The sequence below is a fragment of the Poecilia reticulata genome, chromosome 9 (genome assembly GCF_904066995.2).
Source record: "Poecilia reticulata chromosome 9, P_reticulata-male-v2, whole genome shotgun sequence".
Taxonomy (NCBI): Eukaryota; Metazoa; Chordata; class Actinopteri; order Cyprinodontiformes; family Poeciliidae; genus Poecilia; species Poecilia reticulata.
This window is the reverse complement of record NC_088838.1, coordinates 32,952,545-32,977,388: the sequence shown is the minus strand read 5'-3', so window position 1 is coordinate 32,977,388 and position 24,844 is coordinate 32,952,545. Positions and strand designations below refer to the sequence as shown.

Sequence of the window (24,844 nt, the reverse complement as noted above, 5' to 3'; positions counted from 1 at the left end):
ACACACACACACACAAAATGTGACTTAACAGGCCTGGTGAAGCTCTAAATATATCTCAGAACAATAAAACATTTACAGGCTGACAGGATTCTTTCCTATCAGTGTTTTAGTTCCATAAATGCAGAAATAAATAAATATGCTTCATATTAAAGTTATACATAAATAAATAAATGTGGCTGAATATTTTCTACCACAGTGATTTGTGTAACGTTCATTAGAACCTCAAATATCTGTGTTTTATTGGGATTTCTTTCCTGTCACCATAACAAATTTTGCTGGATGATATTTCGTCGCAGAAAAAACTGCAATAAGTAAAAATATCACCATTTTGAACTAATAATAAACTAATTAATAACGGCGACATTAATGCAAGTCCACCCCCTCAAAGATAAACCTTTTTTAAATTTCTTCAGAACATTTAACTCTGGAATAGGAAAACATTTGAAATATCCAAAATAAATGACCAAAACAACTGAAACAACAATAATTAAACTCTATTATGAGTCTGGTAACTAAATCTAAACCATCTAGCTTAGACAGGGAAAACAGGCAAAAGAGGCATGTAGTGCGAACTACTTCATTCTGGGTCCAGTGTTTGCAGCGTTTCTCAAAATGGCCGCTTTTGAACAATTCAGTTTATTTTGGATATTTAAAATATCTTCCAGTTCCAGAGTTAAACGTTCATTAGACTTTAAAGTTTATTGATCTTTGAGAATGAGTTTCTGCATTTTTATTGTTATGTCATTACCGTTATCAGGGTTTCCCCCAGTGTTATAAGTCTGGCTCAGGCTGTTTTATTTTATTTTATTTTTTCCACACCAGTATAGCAAAGAGCTACATTTATATATAATAAAACATCAGTAATCTTGGTAGATAATTATCTATTCAAAAAGATGACTGCAGAAAGACTCATTTTATTGAATCCACTGCTGTTATTTCTTTTGTTGTCAACTTTTAACATTATTTTCAGAAGCCAGAAACCCGGTGGGGTAACTGGTGAAGGGGTAACAGAGGCCTCTACCGCCAGGCTTAGCAGGATTTTCTGCATTATTTTACTTCAAAATGGTCTCTAATCAACAATTTTACTGTTTATTGCAATAACTTCTGGGAGAATTTATAATCCAGCGAAAGTGACGGGCCTCGATTTGAGTCACGTTTGTGGAAAATGATCTGATTTGGGTTTCATTCGGCTGCTGTGTGAACGTTTCCTGGCCCGTAAAGTCTCTGTATGAAGGCGCTCTCTCTACCGCCAGCTGAAGAACCTGTTAACGACGCGATGTGATCCCGCTCGGCCGACTTGTTTGGGTTTTTTCCTCTCCTCCATATTTGGCTTGCAGACCTTTCCTCTCCAGAATAATAATCTTCCCAATGTGAATGTTTGCGCAGCGAGGAGCTTCATGACATGAAGTGTTCTGGTCGTGTTCAGACGAGGCCTAAAGATAATCCTGATTGGATCAGACAGACCAAAGTTATCCCTGACCCTAAAAAAAATGCAGCGGGGTTTTGGACCGGACCCAGCGCTGAGCTCACTGCTGCAGGCGGCCGGCGGCGCCGCAGCCGCACCAATCGCTCTCCTGTTTGTTTTGTGTTTTTTTTTTCCTGTGGGCCGCCCCGCCTTGGCTAACACCTCCCTATTGATGCTGGTTCATGGCTCTCTGTGCGTTACGTAACGACCACTCCTCCTGACCGGGTTCTGCAGTTTCTGTGGAGCTCTGAGTGACTGACCCGTTCCCTCCGAAGGAAATAAGTTCACCAGATTTAACAGCTCTGGAGTAAAAAAGCTGTAATTCCAACCGTTTTATTAACTGCTGCTGTTTCTTAACAACTGCATTAAATAATAAAATGCAATCAGTTTTATTTAGTTTTTTCTGGATGTTTTTTTATTATAAAAATCATCCAGAATTTGGTAGAAAAGAGAAACAATAAATCATCAAATGGAAATTATTGAGCTAGTTTTGTCAGGCGATTAAATGCTGTTTATATTTGTTTTGTATGTGATTCTGTTTTTAATCTTCCTCTGTGTTCAGCTGCAACATCTGAGCGATTAAAAAACAAAAACAAGATGTTTTCATCGTTAGCCTGGATCAGTTTTTAAAGTTTCCGTCTGTCGTCAGACCGCAGCCTGATGCTGCCGCTACCAGACGCTGAGGCTGCAGAGCGTCCTGAAAACTCACCGCAGCAGATCAGCGCCGCGGAGCAGAAGAGCCGCATGGACCTGCAGATGTCTACGGCGCTGCACGGTACAGAACCGTCTGTCCGTCCACCCACCCATCCATCCCTCCATAAATAAATAAATGTATCTATTAATTAATGGTTATTAACGGCGCCCTCTGGAGGTTTGAGGCTAAACCTGATCCATTTAAATCTGATAATCAGCCAATCAGAGCAGGGAATCTTCTCCCTCAGGTCGTCATGCAGCTTCTCCACCAGCTGGTGTGTGTGTGTGTGTGTGTGTGTGTGTGTGTGTGTGTGTGTGTGTGTGTGTGTGTGTGTTTTATTGGTCAGATAGTTTTTGTTCCTGGAGGCTCAGATTAGAACTGCTGTAATCTAATCTCACCTCACTGTAATCTGAAGATAAACAGCAGACAAAAGATGAGGAAGAACAAACATCACCTGCTCACACTTACACCTGTCAAAACACGGCAAACGAGTCCAATGACGCGCGCGCGCGCACACACACACACACACACACACACTCTCTTGGTTCATGTTGTAACTTGATGCTCCACACTTGCAGCCTCTGTTGATCCCTGTCAGCAGAAAAGAGGAAAAACACAAGAGATTATCTCCTCTCTCTCTCTTTCTCTCTCTCTCCATCTTTCTCTCATCTTTTTCTCTCTTCATCTCCATCTCTTTCTCTGTCTCTCCGTTTCTCTCTGTATTTTTGGTTTTTCTCAGATCTTCGTATCGCCACTCAGATGCTTCCAGTTTTCTTCAGTTGAGCTCAGATTAATGATCAAACTTTTATTTAACAACAAAAACGATTTGAAGTTTGGATTCTACAACTCGATTCCTACAATAAATAAATAAACTGATTATTTACTTAATTAGAAGAGTTCATGCTTGATTAATTGTTGAGTCATTTTGTGTAATTTTAGTTTTAAAATGACGTGTATGTTCTGTCCCGGTCTAAACGATTGTGTTTTCCTCGCTGCAGGTCAGCCAGGAAGTCAGAACACCCTGAAATCCATCATGAAGAAGAAAGATGGCCGCCCCGACGCCAACGGCACCAAGAAGAACCTGCAGTTTGTTGGCGTCAACGGAGGGTGAGCGAAACGTTCAGCCGTTCCTGTTTGATAGAGTTGGAGAGTAACTAGTTACCTTTACTGGAGTAACTTTCTAGAAAAAAATTACTTTTAGGAGTATTTTTATTCATCTTAAGTTTTATGAAGTATTTCTACTCTTAACTTTTTGGCTTGAGGAATTTCTTGGACGGATACTTTGTCCTTTTACGTGAGTGAAACATGTTGGAGTGCTCTCTCTCTCTTAGATGCAGTTTGTGTAATCTGCCCACCTCTGCGTTTTTGATCCTCTTTTCTCTTAAACTCACATCCAGGTGATAAAATCTGATCCTTTTTCGCCCCCTTGTGGTCCAGATATGAAACTACATCTAGTGACGAGTCCAGCTCTGAGGACAGCAGCTCTTCTGGGTCTGAGGAAGAGGAGGGGGACGAAGAGAAGGAGGAAGAGTACCAGGAAGTGGGAGGAAGGAGAATCGGGGAGGAGTTCCAGAACGAGGGAGCCGAGGATGAGGATATGAAGGACGAAGAGGAAGGTTCAGAGAACGAGAAGAGAGAGAGGTCTGTCACTGAGACGAATCTGATCAAAACAGTTTGATCAATTATTTCTGATCACATACACAAACTAATGTCTTTTCCTGTTTAATTTAATTGAAACTAAAAAGTCACAAAGTCTATAAACGCATCAACCAACAGGAAACCTGATCCACTGTGAGGCTGAAATGCTTTGGCACATAAACGGGGATCATTTCGTCATTAAATTTTCTGTTGGGTTTTTGGTTAAATGTTTTAGTCCTGGGCTGCACAGTGGTGCAGTTGGTAGAGCTGTTGCCTTGCAGCAAGAAGGTTCTGGGTTCGATTCCCGGCCCCGGTCTTTCTGCATGGAGTCTCCATGTTCTCCCTGTGCATGATGGGTTTTCTCCTGGTACTCCGGTTTCCTCCCACAGTCCAAAAACATGACTGTCAGGTTAATTGGTCTCTCCAAATTGCCCCTAGGTGTGAGTGTGTGTGTGCATGGTTGTGTGTCTCTGTGTTGCCCTGTGACAGACTGGCGACCTGACCAGGTGACCCCGCCTCTCGCCCGGTACGTTAGCTGGAGAGGCAGCAGCACCTCCTGACCCCACTGAGGGACAAGGGTGTTAGAAAATGGATGGATGTTTTAGTCCTGAAAAATTCTGGTGCATCTCGACCAGTTTTCAATATTTCAGTGATTTTTTTTTTCTCACTGTGATTTTTGTTTTCTTGCTGGATTTATTAACTTGCTCTCTTTCATAAACTTGTTTACTTTAATTTCTGCTGAAGATTTATTGACTTCAGTGACGTTGGATTGTGATTATAGATTCCTAAAGGTCAAGCAGCTGATGAAGTTAGCATAAAAAACTGATCAGACGTCAACATGGAAAACTGCTCAGTTTTTTCTGATTAACAAAGTCAAACTGTAATATGTTGCTGAAATAATCTGCCTTCAGGTTTTGATCTGCCATAATTTAGAAAGTAGGATCTAAACACATAAACCATGCAGGTGTTGATGAACCGTTTTCTTGTGTTTTGCAGGTATGAGCTGAGTGAGAAGATGCTGGCAGCGTGCGACGTTCTCAAAACTCACCTGAGCGACTCGAAGGCAGTGAGCAGCAAAGATCTGGTGAGAAACTTTCAGTTCTACCATCAGTTTTTTATCAGGTTTTCAATTATTTATCCACAAGAATAAAGTGAATGTTGTGTTAAAAACTTGATAAAGTTCCACAGCACATCTGCATGTTAAGTTTGTCAAAGTCAAGCTAGCACAACTAGCATAACTGACCTACTTTCCTCTCCTTCCTTATCTTTATTTAATTAAAACTTTTTCTCAACCTTGTTGTTGTCGTAGAGTTGACAATTAGCAGTAAAGCTCTGTGTCGCTTTTTCTTTTATGCATCATGCGTACATTTAGCGCAATATATTGATCACAGCTAAAACCAATGCTAGTCATCAGCTAGCAGCTTTTTACCCTCCAGCAGGGACATGGGGGTGGGTTCTGGTGCGCACAGCGCCTCACTGCAATAGGTCCATATAAAATAGATTGACCTGTCAGCTTGAGATGGAACCGGGTCAGTAACCCGTCCTCCTCCACAGAGAGCCAGCCTCAACACGGTGCAGCACGAGTGGTTCCGCGCGTCCAGCCAGAAGGCGGCGCTGGCGCCGATGGTGGAGGACTACCTGCGCGCCTTCGAGGCCGTCTCTATGGACGTGCTGCGCCACGTCGTCAACATGGCCGACGGCAACGGCAACACGGCGCTGCACTACAGCGTTTCTCATTCCAACTTCCAGGTGGTGAAGAAGCTGCTGGACGCAGGTGAGAGCTGAGACGATTCGCTCCTTAGCAGACGTGAGACTTTATAAACACCTTCAGTCTATAAAGACATTCAGAAACGACCATTAGCTGCGTTTCCATCACAAATGTGTGTAAAACGTTGTCAATATTCCACGAATGTCGATGGAACACAATTTTCAAATTGTGATGTTTCCATTAAATAAGAAACTTACCGTATTTTCTGCACTATAAGGCACCTAAAAACCTTCAGTTTCCTCAAAAGCCGACAGTGCGCCTTATAACCCGGTGCGCCTTAAATATGGACCAATATTGAGCCACAACAGGTCTAGCAGCTACGGTAAGCAGCCGCAGACTTCATTTTCCCCCGTAGAAGAAGAAGTGCGCGGTGCATGCTGGGATAGTTGTCAGAACGCTGGTTTGTTAATAAAGTTTGATAATACTTTTAAAGCCAGGGGGCGGGGAAAGAGAGACAGAGACTGCAGCGGCAGCAGCGTGTCGGTTGGTTTGTTACCCAGAAAGCAGTTGGGCACAATATCACAACACCAACACCTTGAGTGAAACAGTGACCGGGGCAGCTACTATATAAAGCACTTGGGGACCATTTCTTTACAGATGTGGATGTGTAATAATAGAGTACAGAACAAATTGGCAACCCAAACTGTAGCGTCTATTCTTTGCGCCTTATATATGAAAAAGTTTTAAAATAGGCCGTTCATTGAAGGTGCGCCTTATAGTGCGAAAAATACAGTAATGAAAATAAGTTTATTCACGTGATAAATCATCTTCTTCTTCGTGGTTTCTGCCAGTAGCAACATCCAGTTGCTGATCATGGGACTCGTGTGATGCGAAAAAAGAGTTTCCATTGCTGATAAAAAAATTTCCTGGCGGCAAAACTTTTTATTGAAAAACAATTAGTTTTTTTTTTTTAATTTTATGAAGGAAGTAAATACATTTTTTAAAAAGCAGAACTTGTAGAAATCATGTTTATTGGAGCTTTGACTGCATCTTGTGCACAGAAGTCAGAACCAGGAGGCGAGATTGTGAGGTGATGCTTCACTGGATTCATTTCATAATTGTCATAATTTTCAGTCTTTGTTTACTTCCTGATTTACGGCGTCTGGTTTCTGCTGGTGCAGAATCAATACGCATGTTTCACATCAATAATGTGAAAGTCGGATAAAATGTGACATGACTGTTCAGACTCTGTGTGTGTGTGTGTGTGTGTGTGTGTGTGTGTGTGTGTGTGTGTGTGTGTGTGTGTGTGTGTGTGTGTGTGCGTTTCAGACATGTGCAACGTGAACCAGCAGAACAAGGCCGGCTACACTCCCATCATGCTCGCTGCTCTGGCTGCCGTGGAAACGGCGAAGGACATGTCCATTGTGGAGGAGCTCTTCAGTAAGGGAGACGTGAACGCCCGCGCCAGTCAGGTGGGTCACTGGAGGTCACGACCTTTGAGAAATCAGGATCTCCCCCAACCTAAACACCTTATTCAGATTAAACAAAGTTAGTGTCAAACGTTTGTGCAGCACAAACGTTTGGGTGTGCCGTGATAATTAAGATCAGAAAAGTTTCCAGAGGTCACCAAAGGTGACCTTTTTTAAGTTTGCACTGGTTTGTGTAGCTAAATCTCCGTAGCCTAGTTTGATTTTGTAAATATAGGAGGGTTGGTTGACCTTTGATGACCTCTAGAAACATTTGTTAATGACGCAGCAGCAGGTTGGGGTTTAAAACTCCGTTTGTCGTCCTGCAGGCCGGTCAGACGGGGCTGATGCTCGCCGTCAGTCACGGCAGGATGGACATGGTCCGGGCGCTGCTGGCCCACGGAGCCGACGTCAACGTCCAGGACGATGAGGGCTCCACGGCGCTGATGTGCGCCAGCGAACACGGCCACGTCGAGATCGTCAAACTGCTGCTGGGCCAGGCGGGCTGCGACGCCACGCTCAGCGACGGCGTGAGTTAAACTCCACCCAGAGCCTAAAGCCTGCAGAGAATTAAAACGCATAAAGGTCCTGACCCGGAACCTTCGCATTGTGTTTCTGGTACGCCTGTAAGTCTGATGCACCAGTGACATTGGCTAACAGAGACGGACGATAAAACTGCTTCTCTTGGATCACTGGGGTTAATTTCTGCTTCTAAAAGCGATCAAAAATAATATTATGTTCAAGTTGTGCTAAAAGCAGTTAGCATATTAGCAAAGTTATTCAAGCCTAAAATAGCATCTGAATGCTAAACATGTAGTAGCAGCAGAGGCGCTAACGCTAACATCAACGTCCAGATCTGTTCAAAGAAGTTCAACACCAGAAATCTGAATGTTTATAAAATATTCACCATCAATCTGAAGATTAAATAACAGATTAAAAACAATAAATATTTCCATTGTTGAGCTCAAATGTTTATTTATTCAATAATTTAGTAGGAAAATGGTTTTGAATTAAAATGTTGCTTATTTTGATGATTAAAATGTGATTAATTACAGGCTCAATTAGCAGATTATTTCACTGATGACATGAGAAAAATGTCTTGTGAAACAATCTGCCAGTGGAATTAGCACTTTTTCATTAGAGTTAAGAAATAACTGAATTTAAACAAAAACTTGTTGAAAAATTAGTTGGTTTTGTCTTATTTCAAGTGAACTAATATATTTACACTAGAAACTAGACAAAAAATACTTGGTAAGATTTTGTGTTTTTACAGTGTAGAAACATTGACAGCTGAAAATTTTGCTAAAATGTTTAGCAAAATTTGTAGAAATTATGTTTCTACAAATTTGAATATTCTGAATATTTAAGATACGGAGATACCCCCATTTTCTTGCACAGTGCAGAATGTTTCAGACTGATGAGCGTTTTTATTTTAGTGTTTCTAAAATAATATAAACATGTACATCTCTGCCTTCCTCCCTGTAGGATGGGAGTAACGCTCTGTCCATCGCCCTGGAAGCCGGACACAAAGACATCGCCGTGCTGCTTTACGCCCACGTCAACTTCTCCAAAGCCCAGTCGCCTGTGAGTTTCCGTTTCCACGGTTACAGGACGGCCTGTCGCCGACCCGCTGACCCGTTCGTGTCGCCGTGTCTTTCAGGGAACGCCTCGACTCGGCAGGAAAACTTCGCCCAGCCCGACGCGGAGGGGAATGTTCGACTGACCCCTGACCCCAACCAACGCTGCGCTGCTATTGGTTCTCACAGAACAACCTCTCCTCCCTTAATCCCGACAACCAATGAGATTCCTGGATTTTTTTTTTTTTTCCTTTTCTATTTATCTACGTATTTTCTTTCCACCTCCATGAGTCCAAAGTGCCCTTTGAATATGAATGTAACCTTCAGATTGTGCCTGAAATGTTTTCTTCTCTCAGCTCAGATAATCATTTAAATCCACGTTTTCATATTCGAGTGGAAATATTCCCATCATCCCAAACCCCTGAATACTCAACTGTACTTCTACAACTGCAGTATTTTGAATACTTCCTAATACTCCTCAACAATCCATGAAGTTATATATTTATCAGAGTATAGTTTTTAATGCAGATATGTATTTCATTGTACATACGGTGGTCATAGTCTAGTCGTTCACCAGTTTGTCTCGTCTGTAATATAAACGTTGTTCGTTAAGGTGCTGACTTTCATCTTCACGTGAGAATTGAAGTGCCTGAAACGTTGCCTTTAACCATGATTATTGATTAAAGAGTTAAAATCTGTGTGTTTGGTTTGAATTATTGTATTATAAACTCTGTGAACATAGTGTTCATATTTCATAATCTTTATATTTTTCTTGTAAAAAGTCAGATTGGGGCTGAAATACCCGCACTGCACCAGTAGATGGCGATAATAGATGCAAACTTAAAGATCCTGAAGCGTTTCTGGCGTAAATATTTCCCATTTCCTCTCCGTCTTTGTTTCATAATTTTTGATGGACGGTAAACGGAACAAGACGCATCCAGGAGGAAACAAATGAACTGCTTCAGTGTTTCAGGGAGAAAAACTCGAGTCATGTTTTAAAGTTTTTTATTCCCAAAGATTTACAAGATAAACTTTTCATCTAAAAAACTGACTGGAATTGAAATCTGTTTAAAATTATGTTTAGGTAATTAGTTTGATGGATGAAGTTGAATAATTATGAGAATTATTTTAAAGGTTAAGTGTTGCATAATAAATCATTGGCATTTTATCATTACGATAAAAAACGTGATCAATAGATAAAACATTATCTATTGATGATCAATTATTGTTATATAATATCAATAATCTTATGTTATTCATATTCTCTTTAGTTTCCCTACATGATTCAGCCTAAAACTGTTAAATTAACTTATTACTTTTGGTATCAGGTGTTACAAATCATTCCAGCTCAAAAAAAAAAAAGATTTTAAAATCATTACGAAACCAAATTATGACACCTCTGCCCTCGATGGGTGTATTTTAAGACATTTTGGAGAACAGCAACCCTTTAAAACCAGGTTAAGAAAATCACTTTGTGCAGAAATATTTTTACTAAATAAACCCTACAGATGTAGGTCTGAATCTCAACAGGTGGAGCGTTCTCTGTTTAAATATATTTTTCTGTTATGATTAAATCTTTTCTCGTGTTTTTTGGGTTTATTTGAAGAATGTTTTGGCCGTTTGACTGTTTGGACGTCAGAAATCCCACAGGTGAATGAGAAAAGTTCACAGAGCTGGAGCTCTTCTGAATCGTGGGCTTCCTGAGTCAAAGAGGAGACAAATTAAACACGTTGTGAGAATCATTTTAATTTAAAGTTTGATAGCAGCTTTAAAAAGGTTCCTGAAAATTAAAACAAACCTGAGTCTCCTACCGACTGGTTTTGTTTGAACGAACCTGTGCAGAGGAAGGAGGCAGCTGCACGATGCAGCTCCCGACCTGCAGAGGGCGCCTCCGGGTTTCGGTCCGGGTCGGGAAACCGGGCAGGAATCGCGGGTTCTGTGATGGGACGGCTGGGACTGGAAACTCTGACTTTCTGCTCTGTTCAGACGCAAACATGGACGAAATTCAGCCTGGAAAACTTTCAGGTTTTCATCCCAAAAAAAGGAAACATTTTTATTAAGAACGAGGATCAGTCCTGACTGGCAACTCAGTTTTCAGGAGAAATTTGTGAAGTTTTGCTGCTCTGAAGAGAATCATAATTTATCTAAAGTGGATTTTGATGTGTAATTTTTATAAATATGTTTTACATATTTGTTGAAATTGCTATCATGTCATGACAGTTTGTTATGAGGCAGATAATCTGAGTTCCTCTGCTTTCTCCCAGTGCTAACTACCGTAGGAACAACCAATCAGAGCGTGGAGGCGGGTCTTAGCGCTGCCAATCACTCTCCTTGTGAATGCCAAAGCTAATTAGCATAGTAGCCATTGACGGCCGATGTACGGTTTTTCTGGTAAGTTGTTTTCCTGCTGTTAGCACAGCTAGCAATGAGTACAGGAGGTGACTGATAGCACTAAGCCCCGCCTCCTGGCCCTGATTGGTTGGTTTTGGTGCATTCGTTAAGATGGTACTACTAGCTGTGGAGGAGATCAACCTTTTCAGATTATCTGCCTCGTATTAAACTTTAACATGGTAACTGTTAAACTAATATGTAGAAAATAATTTAAAAAAACCCATCTTTTATAAAAGTTTCACACTGCAGCTTTAAATAACATCAGCTGCAGGTTAAAGCGTGCAGTAAAGCGTGTGTTGTTACCGTGGCGATGCCTGTGAACAGCTTCCCGTTTGTCTGTCCAGAACCTCCTGCAGGTTCTGCAGCAGCCGCCTCCACTGGGGGGCGCTGTCCCATTCATGCTGCTCTGCTGGAGCCTGCTGATGGAAACAAAACTATTCATAATCCTGCCAGGTTTAGATCATTTATTCTTATTATTCTCTTCATTTTTGTATTTTCTGTCAACAGGTGAACAGAGATGGACCATAACTGGGTTGGATCCAGGTTTTTGTACGGTACCAGGAGTTCTGGTTGGTTCTGTAAAACCTGACTCTGGTACCTTCAGGGCCTGTCGGAGAGCCTTGGCTGCCTCCTGCAAGACGCTCTTCATCCTGCTCCTCCTCCTCCTCTCCTCCGTCAGCTTCACCCGCAGCTGATTCCTCTCCGATCGGCTCCGGCTCCACTCTGCAGACAGAGCGGCCCGGTCCAGTCTGAAAGCAGAACCGAGCTCTTCCATTACAGCTTTTAGTGCTGCCGCCCAACAGCACCACTTATTTACATTCAGTAAATTAGACAATTATTGTAAAGTTATTTCAGTAACTCCCAACTCTAAGATAATCATTACACTGCAAAAACACAAAATCTAGTTCACCGTCAGATTATGTAACTTCCAACAAGATATTTTTCCCTTCTTATAAGATAATTAATCTGCAGGTGGAACTAGAACATTTTCATCATTTTAAGGAATTATTGACTGAAAACAAGCTCATATGTCTTTCTGAAAAGTTACTTGAGTCAGTTTTGTCTCATTTCAGGTGTATTAAGATATTTGCATGAGAATCGAGACCAAAATACTTAGTAAGATTTTGTGTTTTTGCAGTGAAGTTACTTCAGTAAATGGCGTTGTTGTTTCGAGACCATTTTTAAGTAATATAATGGTAATAATGGCATAATAATGCAAGAACAAATTCTCAAAGATCAATAAACTTTAAATTCTGATGAACATTTCAGACTGAAACTGGAAGACATTTTAAACATCTAAAATAAATTTAAAAAATGACAAACACCAAATAATTACCGCGTTTGTAAAGACTGTAAACAAAATGATCCTGCAATAAAAGGTTTAGTTGAGACCAAAACACCAGACTGAAGACTCTTATCATCCAGTTTTTGGTAGAAAGAAAGAGAAAAGAGAATATAAATGGAAATTATTGAGTTTACTTTGATTTATCGTGTGATTAATTGATGTATTGATTAATTGTGATAGCCCTTGTCACCATTGTGGATTCTGACCTGAGTGCCTCCATGTCAGCCAGGAGTCCAGCCTGCTCCGCCTGAATCCGCTGCAGCTGCTGCTGCTTGACCCTGTCGTCCTGCTGCAGCCGCTGCAGCTCTCCTGTGAGCTGCTGCACGTCCTGAAGGACAGCAGAGCAGCACTGCTGAGGTCCGAACGGGCAGCCGGCACGCCGCTGCAGAAACCTCCCTCTCACCTTCTGACGCACGCAGCTGGCCCGCGCCGCGTGGCGCAGCGTTTCCTCCAGGATGTCCGTGTCGACGCTCAGCTGCTTCTTCCTCTCCCTCAGCGCCGCGTTTTCCCGCTGCAGGGAGCGGCTCAGCGCCGACAGCCGGCCCAGGAGGCTCTGCAGCTCCGAGTTCTCCTGCAGGACGGACCGGGTCGCCTCGGGGAGCTTCTGCTCCACCAGATGCTGGACCTGCGCCGACATGGCCGCCACTTCTCTCTCCAACTCCTCTTCTAATCTTCTCCCAGGTTAAAAGAGGAGTTGGAGGAAACGGTGAGACAGAAACGTTAAAAATGTTGGACGTTTTTGACATTTTGTATCCTGTAAATGGAGCATTATGTGTTTTCCAGGCCAAGTATATTTGTTTGAGTTTCTAACTCCAGTATTTTCCATCCATCCATCCATCCATTTTCTTGCACCCTTGTCCCTCAGTGGGGTCGGGAGGATTGCTGGTGCCTCTCCAGCTGGCGTTCCGGGTGAGAGGCGGGGTCACCTGGACAGGTCGCCAGTCCATCGCAGGGCAACACAGAGACACACAACCATGCACACACACACTCACACCTAGGGGCAATTTGGAGAGGCCAATTAACCTGACAGTCATGTTTTTGGACTGTGGGAGGAAACCGGAGTACCTGGAGAAAACCCACCATGCACAGGGAGAACATGGAGACTCCATGCAGAAAGACCGGGGCCGGGAATCGAACCCAGAACCTTCTTGCTGCAAGGCAACAGCTCTACCAACTGCGCCACTGTGCAGCCCACTCCAGTATTTTATACACTTGAAATAAGACAAAATTAAATCACAGGTAACTTTTCAGCAAGAGGCAGGAGTTTGTTTTAACTCAATAATTCCTTCAGTTTGATAAAGAAGTACCAGTTCCCCTGGCAGATTATTCCACTTACAAGACAGTTTAACCTGTAATGGGTGAACCAGTGGATCTAGGACTTTTTAATCAATATTAAGGAATTATTTACTTAAAACAAACTCCCAATTTTGGGAGAAAAGTTAGTTTTTGTCTTATTTTAGCTGTACCAAGATATTTGCACTATAAATCAGATACTTGATAAGATTTTGTGTTTTTGAAATGGTGTTAAATTGGGAAATATTACTTCCAATTTAATGCCTTGAAATTTGGCCTCAGTCTGTAAATCCTGTTCCCACCAGCGTTGCTCTGAGCAGCAGCTCCTATAATGAGCTCAGCTGATGCTCCACCAGGTGTTTGCTAATTGCTGCTGGCTAGTCTGAAGGTTCACCCGGGCGTTTTGCACAGCTGAATTGTTGCCATGAAGATTAAAGGATTTCTCAAACATGCATGAACGAATAAAGGCAAAACTCTAAAAGCGGTTAAAAGTGTCCAGATGTGGATGTTATGGAATCCTGTTTCCGCCACTCTGGTAAAAGAAATATATATATTTATTTATTTTTTCTTCTTTTGCCAGAGTGGCGGAAACAGGCTTCCATAGGATGTGAATACTTTTGCAAAGCGCCGTAGTTTAGCCTGATCAAGGGAGAACAAACTACAGGATTTTAAGTGTTTCAGGAACGGCAGCATGTGATTTGCTGCATCTTAACCTCCTCTTCTCCAGCTGCGCCTTCATCTCCAGGTTGCGGATCTCATCTTTGTGTTCTTCTTTCTGACGTTCGAGCTGCTTCTCCAGATTCTCCCCGATGCTCATCAACTCGTCCTTCTGCCTCTGAAACTCTTCCAGATCACAAAGTTTCTCCGCTGGCAGGAAAGGAAGAGAGAAAGTTGGTAAAGTTTTGGTTGGAGATGCAATAATGTGACATGAATATCTGTTTCGGTCCGAAAAAATTCTAGATTAATTATTGGTGACAATGTGCCTGATCCATCAGCGCAGCTCTAGTCAGTCTACTTCTATACTTTATTTGTTTTATATCTAGAATTCCTGATTTTACTTTCTGAACCATTTGAAAGAAGGTTTATTTTAGGTAATCAACCTGTCGTTTCTGTCGGTTTCAGTGTGTTTATTATTTATTATTTGGCTGTTAAACGCCTCGATGCTCTGACTGAACAAATGAAAGATGTTTTTAGATGTTTGACCAAACTTGTGAAGCTATTGGTGTATTTAAGTGTGGTGTATTGGTGCAGAGTTACCAAATAAATGTGTAATTCGGTATATTTATGTCTGTTTTGTTTTTCTGTAGCGGATCGGTATCGACTGACACCAACTCTCAGATATAAGTGAATCGGTGCATCCCTAGTATCGGTTCACCTTTTTCATTTTACTGATTAATTAGAATGTTTTATTACTACTTTTTTAGGTAACTGTATGGTTATAACTGTGTGTCACAGCAAATATAGTCAAACAAATACAAATACTGCTCTTAAGAAACATATGACACCAGTCACATAAAGAAGTTACATTTGTATCACTAAACAGCAGACAGTAACTGCATTTAATCATATTTTCAGTTTTGTGGCCTCTTAATATCATTATTTGAAATTTTGTGTGACGACAATAAATCAAAATTTCTGTCATGAAAAGAAATGTCTTGCTATAAATGATAAATTCCAGTTTACTGAACTGTTAAGACTTTGGTTTTATGGTTTTATTCATCTGTTTTTGTTTATGTTTGCTTTGATCAATTGATCTTGAATTGAAAAAAATTCAATGTTGATGGAAAATAAAGAAGTTTGCAGCCGTTTCTTGTAGCATTAGTCTCATTCTGTGCAAATGTTGAACCAAACCTCACGAAAAACTCGGATAAAAGCTGCTTTTCTTAAAAATTTAATTTTTTTAAAAAACTGCTCATTTCTGCACAACATAAGCACTGGCCTTCACAAAATGAAACTTCGCTACATTTTCCCAGATTAATCGGAACAGAACAGAACGTGACCCTGAATTATCTCGCGGACACGGAGGGGAAATCACCAGAGAGAGGACGGATTCTGCCAACACCACCACGGCGCTCTTGCAGATTCCCACAGGGAGTGAAAAGTCTCACCGAGCGCCGCGTTTTTTTCCTCCAGCTTATCGATTCGGGCCTGCAGCTCCCGCCTCAGCTGGCCGTGCTCCAGCTGCAGGGAACGCTTTTCCTGGACGAAGGTGTGACGCTCTCCCTCCAGCTGCTGCCGCAGCTCGGCCAGCTCCCCCTCCTTCTCTGAAAGGGAGTGCTTCAGGTACGCTGTGATGTCCTTCTTGTCCACGCACTGGGAGATCAGGATGTGGTTCTGCTTCTGAAGTTCATCACATTTCATCTGAAACCTGACAAAACACAATAAAACCCACTGCTTTGTTTTAAAATGTTCCATTAATTGCACACATTACAGAGTTACTCCTTACCTGACTGCAGATACAAAACCTTTTTTTTTTTGCTTTAATGTGACGACAGATTGGATTTTTACAAATGCGACCCAGTCCACTTGGGATGCGTTCAGTTTCATTTCATTTATAGAATAGATTAGACCTGATTGATAACCAGGTGACAAGCTACTCCATCCACAGTTTTACCTAATAATACAAATATAGTCATAAGCAATTACATTTTGAATATATATAAATAAACAAGTAAATAGAATAACAAGGTTTTTGAAAACAAGTAATCAGTAGGACAATAGTTCCTTTAATTTTTAACCTTTTGGTTACTTCTCTGATTATAAAAATATGAGCAAATCTGTCAGAGTAGCTGTTTTTCAGAAGTAATTTCCTGCTTTACAAAGATCAAATCACATCTACTTTAAATCAAATTTCAAATTCAAATAAAATTTTATTTGTATAGCACATTTCAGCAGCAAGGCATTTCAAAGTGCTTTACAACATAACACAAAAACATAGAGTCATGCAACATTGAATCAACAATCAAAACATGACATTAAGTCAGGTGCCATCATTAAATTCGTAATTAATTACGTTTCAAATCAACTCTAACCAGGTGGTAAAGGAACTCAGTGTTTCAGCTGTTTTACAGTTTTCTGGAAGTTTGTTCCAGATTTGTGGTGCATAGAAGCTGAATGCTGCTTCTCCTCGTTTGGTTCTGGTTCTGGATGCAGGGCAGAACCAGAACCTGAGAAGTCTAGACGGTTGGTACAACAACAGCAGAACTTTAATGTATTTTGGTGCTAAACCGTTCGGTGATTTATAAACTAACAGTATTTTAAAGTCTATTCTTTGAGCTGCAGGGAGCCAGTGTAGTGTACTTTACATGTTCTCTTGTCTTTCCCATTTTGAACAGAACCTAACACAAACAGTACTTTGTGTCACATCATAGTTATTGTCCAAGAGAAATAGGGAGTTTGAAGAATACATTTCAAAGCCTTGGAATTATATTTCCTCAGAAACTGAAAATAATTATAAACCTGCAGATTTTGTTACAAATAATTTTCTAATTTTTGTTCCCCCATTTATTAAATTTACTTTGAAACAGTATTTACAGAAATGAAAGATTTTTTTCCCTTAAACCTTTTACAGATTTTTCTTTTCAGATTACGTTAAAACCACTAAACTTAATGATTGATTGAAGGTAAACTGAAGAGCTTTAAACTGATTTAGATATACGACTCCCAATTATAGTGTAAAAGGTTGTTTGTATGTATATTAAGTCAACTGTCCTTCTAAATAAGCTAAATTCAAACTAACATTAAAAGACACGGACACATAAAAACGTCTGGACTTGTTGATAAAATGAGATACAGCTTCACTTTCCAGTTTAAAACGCAACCATGGACGTCGGTTTCTTGCCTTACCTCTCTAGCTTCTCGTTCAAATATCCGATTTGAATCAGATATAATCTCTTTTCTTTTTCGTCGAAACCAGCTGTAGCTGTGATACTTGCGGAGTTGAGTTTTTCCTTGTTTTCACCGCTTTTTCTCTCCTTCTTTCTGGACATTGTGCCGGTTAAAGATTAGCTAAAAACCTTCCAACCCTGCTGAGCAACAAAACTCCACCGTTGCTAGGCGACGCTGCCTTCAGGGACCCCTGGTAAAGTTAGCTTCGTTTCTGATTTACAATCTGATTTACACAATCGACTATTTTTGTTGAAAATATATGATTTTTAAAAATATATACTTTCCAAAACTCTTTATGAGGCTATTTGTTATTACAAAAGGCGTTCTTTCAAACTATGTTTTTGTCTTTTCGACTCAGTCTCACTATAGTTTTTCGTGACCAAGTTGTGTTCAGGAAACACCGTTAATTTCTAAATGAATATCCCAACTGTTCAGGACTGTGTCTGAAGGTAAAATACTCTTTAGGGGGTTTTCTGTTTTCCTCTGAATATTTGGTCGAGATGATCCAGACTGCTGTGTGTTTTTCTCATTTTATTCTATCCTCTCTTCATCTCTCGCAACACGTTTTGTAGTATTTAGGTTAGTGGACAAAGGTTTGGTAAATTCTGAGCAATAAAAACAGCATTTACATAAATAGGATCAGAGTCTCGGTCAGTTGAGTATTTTGTTATTGATAAATCTTAAATTACATCTCCTCCTTGGATTTAATTGTCATCCTCAGCTAATACTTACATGTAATCTGTTTTAGAACAAAGTAATTACTTCCAGTAATATTAACTGTTCACTGTATTTTAAATTGCCCTCCAAATGACACATCAGGCTCAGATAGAAAATAATATTAAAACAACAAAGCTTGTGTACAAACAAAATGTCTCACTTCAACATAAATTGTAAGTATGATTCCATGTCTCACTTAGTTTTAGTTAGAACATGTCTACATTTTACATAAAATCAAGAAAATCAAAGGCAACCCTGAATATTTTCATCATAAGTCTGTCATAGAAAAAACACGAGACTTCCTCAAATGTACATAAGTGTGATATGGTAAGTAATTTAAATGTGACAAAAATATTAAACAAATAACGTAAAAATAAGAATGCATGTGGAAATAATAATAATAATAATAATAATAATAATAATAATAATAATAATAATAATAATAATAATAATAATAATAATAATACAGAACAGAGTATATTCCATTCGGTTAATTTTCTCAGTTTTCAGTCAAGTAAAAGTAAAAAGTATGGTGCATTAAAAAGTCTACCACCCTCGGCTCATTGTACATAATGATTTTATTTTTTCTTACTAGTAGTTATTTGTAAGCCATCCTCTTAAAAACTACGTCAGTTTCTGAAAAGAGTGATATACAAAATAAAGAACATTTTCGGATTATTCTAGTTTTTTATTATTATTATTATCATCATTATTCTTATTTGATAGCTCCTCTCCTCTCCCAGTATGTTCATGGGAGGGGCTGTGAGCTCAAATCCGGGCACCAGTATAAAACTGGCCCAGTGAACGCCTGCAGAATCTAAACACTGTAACACTTTGACCATTCCAGTTAGCCGATTCTCCGGAGCCAAATATGCCCGCCGTCATGAGCAGAATCCGGCCGATCAAGCCAGAGGAATCCAGACCGCAGTCTCCCTCCAAAGCCCGCAAGTCGACCAGAACGCCAAAATGTTCCCGCTGCAGAAACCACGGCTTCTTCTCCGCCCTGAAGGGCCACAAGCGCTTCTGCAACTGGAGAGATTGCCAGTGTGCCAAATGCAACCTGATTGCCCAAAGACAGCGCGTCATGGCGGCGCAGGTAACCGTTACTTCTACCGTCAGCCGGCCGTTAACCACTCCCGAAGTAGTCCCTCAATTTTAACTCTTTAAATGTAATTATATTTGTTTAAAATCACTTTATTATCACTTTTCTTATGTTTTTAATTAAAATAAAACGCTAACATTTCAGAGGAAATGTATGTTTTTACCGACATGTATTAGCATGATTTTAAACCAGGAAGCTAGCCTTTAATGGCCGCGATGCTACATTTTACTCATATAAAACTGGAAAGTAACAAAAACAAACCAGCTACTTTGTATATATATATATATATATATTAAATGAATTTAGCAGGCAACTTTCTAACATGTTTAAGTAACAATGATTAGTAATTTTTGTTTGCTAATATGTTTTGGTATTTAAGTGGTGTTTTAGAAACAATCGGTTTGTATGTCAGGGGTGTCGAGGTGCGGCCTGCGGACCATTTGTGACGTTGAATGATTTTGTGGTCAACGGAGAGACTTTTTTTAATAAAATATTTTTTATTAACATCTTAGAATGTTAAGATTATTAAAGTATTAATCTTTTAATAATTAATTTTTTGTAAATTGGACCATAAATATATACTGACTGCTCTTGTATGTTCATTTAATTGACTCACTAGCTGCTAAATATGGCAAATATTTTTAGAAAAGCGAGACCAAAATCCACTCTTATTGCTGAGAGTAGACCAAAAAACAAAAAATGGCAAACTATAGGCGTTTCTTTTAATTGGAACAAACCTACAAAACACATCCCTGGTCCTCAAACATGACTATTTGTTTTACTAAAATATACCTTGAAGAGTTTATACTTTTTATGCTTTTTCATTTTGATGATTTTGGCTCATGTGGAAAAAAGTTCAGATGCCACAGTTGTATGGCAACACAGAATATTTAATTTGAAAGAACTAAATATTTAAAGTATGTAAAAGAAACCATTTTAAAAAGTTACAACATTATAAGATCAAAGAGACTAAAATTTATAATCAAGTGATCAAATCTGTTTATATTGGATAACTTAAATAAAAGTTTTATCACAGTTATTTTGTTACTGTGGCAATGCTTTTTTAAGTGTATCAAAGATGAGCTGTGCATATATTTTACACATATTACAAGATTATTACAAAGCAACATGTTGCAAACAGTCCATTCATAATTAACGATTATAATAAATTTCTAATGACTTGTCTTAATCAGCTTTAAAACCAAAAATTACTCTTAAAGACACATAAACAATCGGCAATGATTGAATTATGGATAATTTCCCTTTTTTTCATATGGAAATTTACACCAGGAGCTCCGTTCAGAAATACACCACACACATTTTGCTGGACGATAAATTGTCCAAGAAGTTTTTGCTATAAACAATAATGTTGTTTTGAGACCATTTTAAAGTAATATAATGGATGAGGCATTCTCAAAAACCTATGAACTTTAAATTCTAATGAATATTTAACACTGGAACTGGAGGACATTTTAAATATCCAAAATAAATAAACAAAACAACAAAAACAGTAAATAAAATGAGCTATGGGTTTATGGAAACAAAATTGCCCATCTAAATAAAGAGCTGGTTGAGACTGAAGACTTTTATCATCCAGTTTTTGGTAGAAAGAGAAAAGCAATAAGCCATCCAAATTGAAATGATTGAGTTTGTTTTAATTTATCGTGGGGTTAATTGATTTATTGCTTATTGCAACATGTCTAACTATAGTGCTTACTTCTTATCACTGCAAATCTTTGTTACAGTAGTTTTTAAATCAAAAACAGACTGAAACACCAGTAACATTTAATTTCCCATTGAGAAACAAAAAAATTAATTGTATTTCTAAAATTTCCTCTGCGTTTGTAGTCAATGTTTTCATTGGGGGAAAATATACCTTTAACTTTTCACGGTTATTTCCTGACTTATCTAAAGTGAGCATTTAAAATAAGTAAGGAGAACTGATGTTACATTTGTTCTGAAATATAATGAAGAAATGAAGGCAACATTTCTAACCAGATGGTTTCTAATCAATCTTTTCCCCGTTCAGGTTGCTCTGAGGAGGCAGCAGGCCCAGGAGGAGGAGCTGGGCATCAGTGCCCCGGTCAATCTGTCCGGCCCTGATGTGATGGTGAAAAACGAAGCTGCTGCCGACTGCCTCTTCTCTGTGGAGGGCCGATCCAGTCCATCGACCAACTTCAGCCACTCATCCCTCGCTGTGTCAGGTGGGCATCTGTGTTATCATTTACAGTTTCTGGCTTATAATGTTTCTTTACTTATAATAAAGAAACAAACGACGCTTATTCTGGTGAGGGAAGAAGTAAAGCCTGGTGGCCCGCCAGGCTTATAATACACTGGAGGAAATCTCGTTGTTATGTTCACGTTTGTGGTGGTAGGACAGAAAATACTTGTTTTCTGCTAGCTTTTAGTGGTTGCTATGGAGATATGATAACCCTTATAATGTCACTCCCTAACAGTGAACTTCACTTTTTGTGGTTGCAAGATAAACTGAGCTCATTTTCCAGCCTGTATCTGATGGTGTCCCATCATATTTCAACCCCAGAGAAACAAACTATTCAGAAGCTCCTAGAGGTTTTTATCCCATTAAAAATAAAAATATGTGCTGCATTTAAATTTATTTTAAAGGACTCATTAGGGGTGTCAATATCTGTGGCAGCACTGATTGTGTTCAAAAATATATTGCTAAAATTAAGGTTTCGATCTGGCATCATTTTGTCTTCCAGTTCAACTTTATATGTTGGAAAAGAAGCATTGCAGGTAATGTGTTGAATTAAAAAAGAGGGGTGACAATGGACCTTACCAAGCTCTGCCCAGAAACGCCCTCTAAAATCCCACGTGGCTGCATGTCTCACAAACAAAGCCTGCGGTGCTTAGTTTCTATGTAAACATGGCGTCTTTCATTTTGACTGACTGCAGAGTATTTCTGAGTCGATTAGTTTAGCATTTCTGCCAGATTTTCACAATATATGAGCCACGACAATGGACAGGGGAACCAACAAGTTCATGTCATATTTTTTGGACGACATCAAGGTGTTTTAGCCACACGATGCCTCCAACATTGTGCGCATCAAAGCGAAAAGCTACCGGTCGATGAGGAAAACAGCAGATCCTCACACCCTCAGCATAAATATAGCCGTGGACAAGATCACTGATGCCTATTGTTCTTGCAAGGCTGGGTAAGTCGGGCATTCATGGTTTAGAGGGTTACTTTTAAAACCAGGGATTTCTGTTGGCAAATTGAGTGTGCCTAGGCCTGATACACTGTACTCAGTGCTAGAGTGGCTAACACGATTAGCGTGGCTAACACGATTACAGTTTAGTAAAAGCTAGCGTGGCTAACACGATTACAGTTTAGTAAAAAGCCTTTTCAGGTGAAATAAAATCTTTAATGTATGTCAGATACGGTACACATTGCATATTGATCTGTTCAGCTAACGTAAGGCTGTAACAGACAGGCTTCAGGATGTAGAAGTTGTATCGGTACTGCCATTATGCTGTACTTGGCTAAAAGGTTTTCATAATGGATGTTTATTATCCCCATTCACTAAACACAAAGAAAGCAAAGCAATAATACTAACACCAGCAGACACTCCTTTGTTCTTATTGATCCTACGACGGTTGAGCTGCAAATGCCGTCGTGCACAAGCTTTGATCCAAGCAAGGCTTTCCGTTTCAGATTTTGGAAATCTGTGAATTTTAGTTCCACAAACACGATCAGGATACCTGACATCGCCTGTACAGATACCCCACTGACGGTGGAGAACCATTCTTTTTAGAGTCCTGATGCAAAAACTTTCTGCCGGTCTGCTAGTCCACAATGTACATTAGCATGTCTTTACTACTGTAGCTTGTGTTTGTGAGACGGTCAGGCACGTGGTAGCTGCGCTGTGACGTGAAATGGGCATTAGCCAATGAAACGTGGCCCCTGTGGTAAGGTCCATACAGGTGGCACCCATTAATATTCATATTTTTAATGTTTCAGACATAAGAAACTGGTGGGTTATATGTGTAAATCCAGTAGTGTAATAATGTGAGTTTCCTGAAACTGTTCTGCAGCACCATTTATGGTTGAAGTGAATTAATTATAGAATTGTAAATATTATCTCAGAGGGGGGGGGGAATCACAGATTAAACACCAAGCAATCTTTTTATTGTTTCAAAATCCTCTGGAAAAAAACAGGGAAAGTTGCTGACTCGGCTTATTATTAGAACAATAATAGCAGTGCCTCTCTCTTGTTCTGTATCGGCCATTTGACTAACTCGGTTAGAGCAGAATCCACAAGTGACAAAAACAACTAGATATTATGAATGAGGGGAAGCAGAAGGAAAAGCTTTTTAATAATAACAACCTAATTGAGAACCAGTTCTTCTGAATTCATTCAAACTTCATATTCACAGTTCCCCATTTCTGATCTAAGTTCACTGCATGGACTTTCAGCATGATGTCCATGTTTCTAAGGATCTTTAATTGTTACTCATTTTTTTCAGACAGGTCTTATTGGAGTGATTTCTGGATTGAGAACAGGAGAGGCTCTAACCAGGCCTGGTTGTGATGAACCACATTTGATAGAAAACCTTTTCCTACTAGAAAAAGTTAAATGTATGTGCCAGGTCTGGACAACAAATCATTAACAATATTGATTGCGATAGATATGTGATGAATATCAATAGATAATATGTCTGATAGAATGTTCAATATTAAATATATAGAATATTCACTGAACTCTGACCCAGAACCGCACAGCATTCTGGGAGATGCAGGCTCAATCGGCGAGCTAAACAAGATTGGTGGCATCAGCTAACCCACTCACTCTTTGGTTGCCTAGCAACAACCTGTTGAGTAACTTGTGCAGCAGCAGTGTAAGGTCCCACCACCTTGTCTCATAACGGCTTAAAGTGGATCTTTCACTTCAAACACATGTTGAAGCCTTTATATCGTGTTTGGTGCATAATGGTGCAAAACTGGCCCATATTTCAAAATAAAAGGTGCTATTACTGCCTCTACTTATCCTGCTAAGCTTTCCCCTAAAAATAGACCTCTAGCGACAACCTTTAATGTTAGATGGAGGAAAACGTTCAGGACTGTGCAGCTGAAAACATTGACTCAGACCTGGAGAAGGTGACCGTTAAATTAAATTAGCTGCATGTTTAAGATTGAAAGCTCCTGCTTTAGCCAGAAGCTAGAACTACTGACAGTATAGTAAACAGAGATGAATGGTAGAAGAGCAGATATTGGAATGGAAAACAAGATGCTAACAAAATGCTAACAGACCTATAAATGCTAACCGCTGAGAGAATTTTGGGAATGCATCTTTACATTTACAGATATTCAGATATACATCTACCAAGGTAGAATAATAATAAGCATACATATAATTAAGCTAAAAAATATTCATACCTCTGGAATATTTAAAAAGATCAGCAAACCGACTGCAGCTATTGGACTCTGTTCTCCTCCAGTTGTGTCACACAACCACGCATTTTTTCTAGGAGAGCTTTGTGGTTGCCAATGTTTTAACACTTCAAAACATTGGCTAGCTAATTAGAGACCAAATAATTT

At 39.7% G+C, this 24,844-nt stretch overlaps 3 protein-coding genes across 12 annotated transcripts in view; 2 read left to right on the top strand and 1 right to left on the bottom strand.

Moving 5' to 3' along the window:
- Positions 1-9,246, top strand: part of kank1a (KN motif and ankyrin repeat domains 1a) — a 51,115-nt gene extending 41,869 nt beyond the window's left edge. For all 6 annotated transcript variants that reach the window (XM_008419382.3, XM_081610948.1, XM_081610947.1 and 3 more), the window contains 9 exons: positions 2,115-2,240; positions 3,158-3,266; positions 3,597-3,800; positions 4,794-4,881; positions 5,352-5,571; positions 6,835-6,977; positions 7,301-7,501; positions 8,457-8,555; positions 8,632-9,246. In XM_008419382.3, coding sequence (XP_008417604.2) covers positions 2,115-2,240; positions 3,158-3,266; positions 3,597-3,800; positions 4,794-4,881; positions 5,352-5,571; positions 6,835-6,977; positions 7,301-7,501; positions 8,457-8,555; positions 8,632-8,694 — 1,253 coding nt within the window. In that variant the 3' untranslated portion in view covers positions 8,695-9,246. The remainder of the gene's footprint in view (positions 1-2,114; positions 2,241-3,157; positions 3,267-3,596; positions 3,801-4,793; positions 4,882-5,351; positions 5,572-6,834; positions 6,978-7,300; positions 7,502-8,456; positions 8,556-8,631) is intronic.
- Positions 9,247-9,556: 310 nt separating this feature from the next.
- On the bottom strand, positions 9,557-17,631 carry LOC103470741 (cilia- and flagella-associated protein 157-like). Of its 3 annotated transcripts, XM_081610951.1 has the most exons (10): positions 17,424-17,508; positions 16,024-16,191; positions 15,686-15,945; positions 14,291-14,444; positions 12,688-12,955; positions 12,491-12,612; positions 11,538-11,688; positions 11,243-11,358; positions 10,383-10,526; positions 9,557-10,248 (listed from the first exon to the last, which is right to left on the bottom strand). In XM_081610951.1, exons 2-10 carry the CDS (start codon positions 16,122-16,124, stop codon positions 10,095-10,097), a joined length of 1,470 nt encoding a protein of 489 aa, XP_081467077.1. In that variant the 5' UTR covers positions 16,125-16,191; positions 17,424-17,508; the 3' UTR covers positions 9,557-10,094. The 3 variants fall into 3 exon arrangements, with proteins under 3 accessions (XP_081467077.1, XP_008417608.2, XP_008417607.2); XM_008419386.3 differs by lacking the exon at positions 16,024-16,191 and having other exon boundaries at positions 9,562-10,248; positions 11,243-11,355; positions 17,424-17,631; XM_008419385.3 differs by lacking the exon at positions 16,024-16,191 and having other exon boundaries at positions 9,563-10,248; positions 17,424-17,631.
- A 1,349-nt stretch (positions 17,632-18,980) lies between these two features.
- The window catches only part of dmrt1 (doublesex and mab-3 related transcription factor 1), a 28,019-nt gene continuing 22,155 nt past the window's right edge, over positions 18,981-24,844 (top strand). For 2 of the 3 annotated variants that reach the window (XM_008419378.3, XM_017306468.2), the window contains exons 1-2: positions 18,981-19,278; positions 21,314-21,488. In XM_008419378.3, coding sequence (XP_008417600.1) covers positions 19,054-19,278; positions 21,314-21,488 — 400 coding nt within the window. In that variant the 5' untranslated portion in view covers positions 18,981-19,053. The remainder of the gene's footprint in view (positions 19,279-21,313; positions 21,489-24,844) is intronic. The other variant, XM_008419377.3, reaches the window with a different exon arrangement.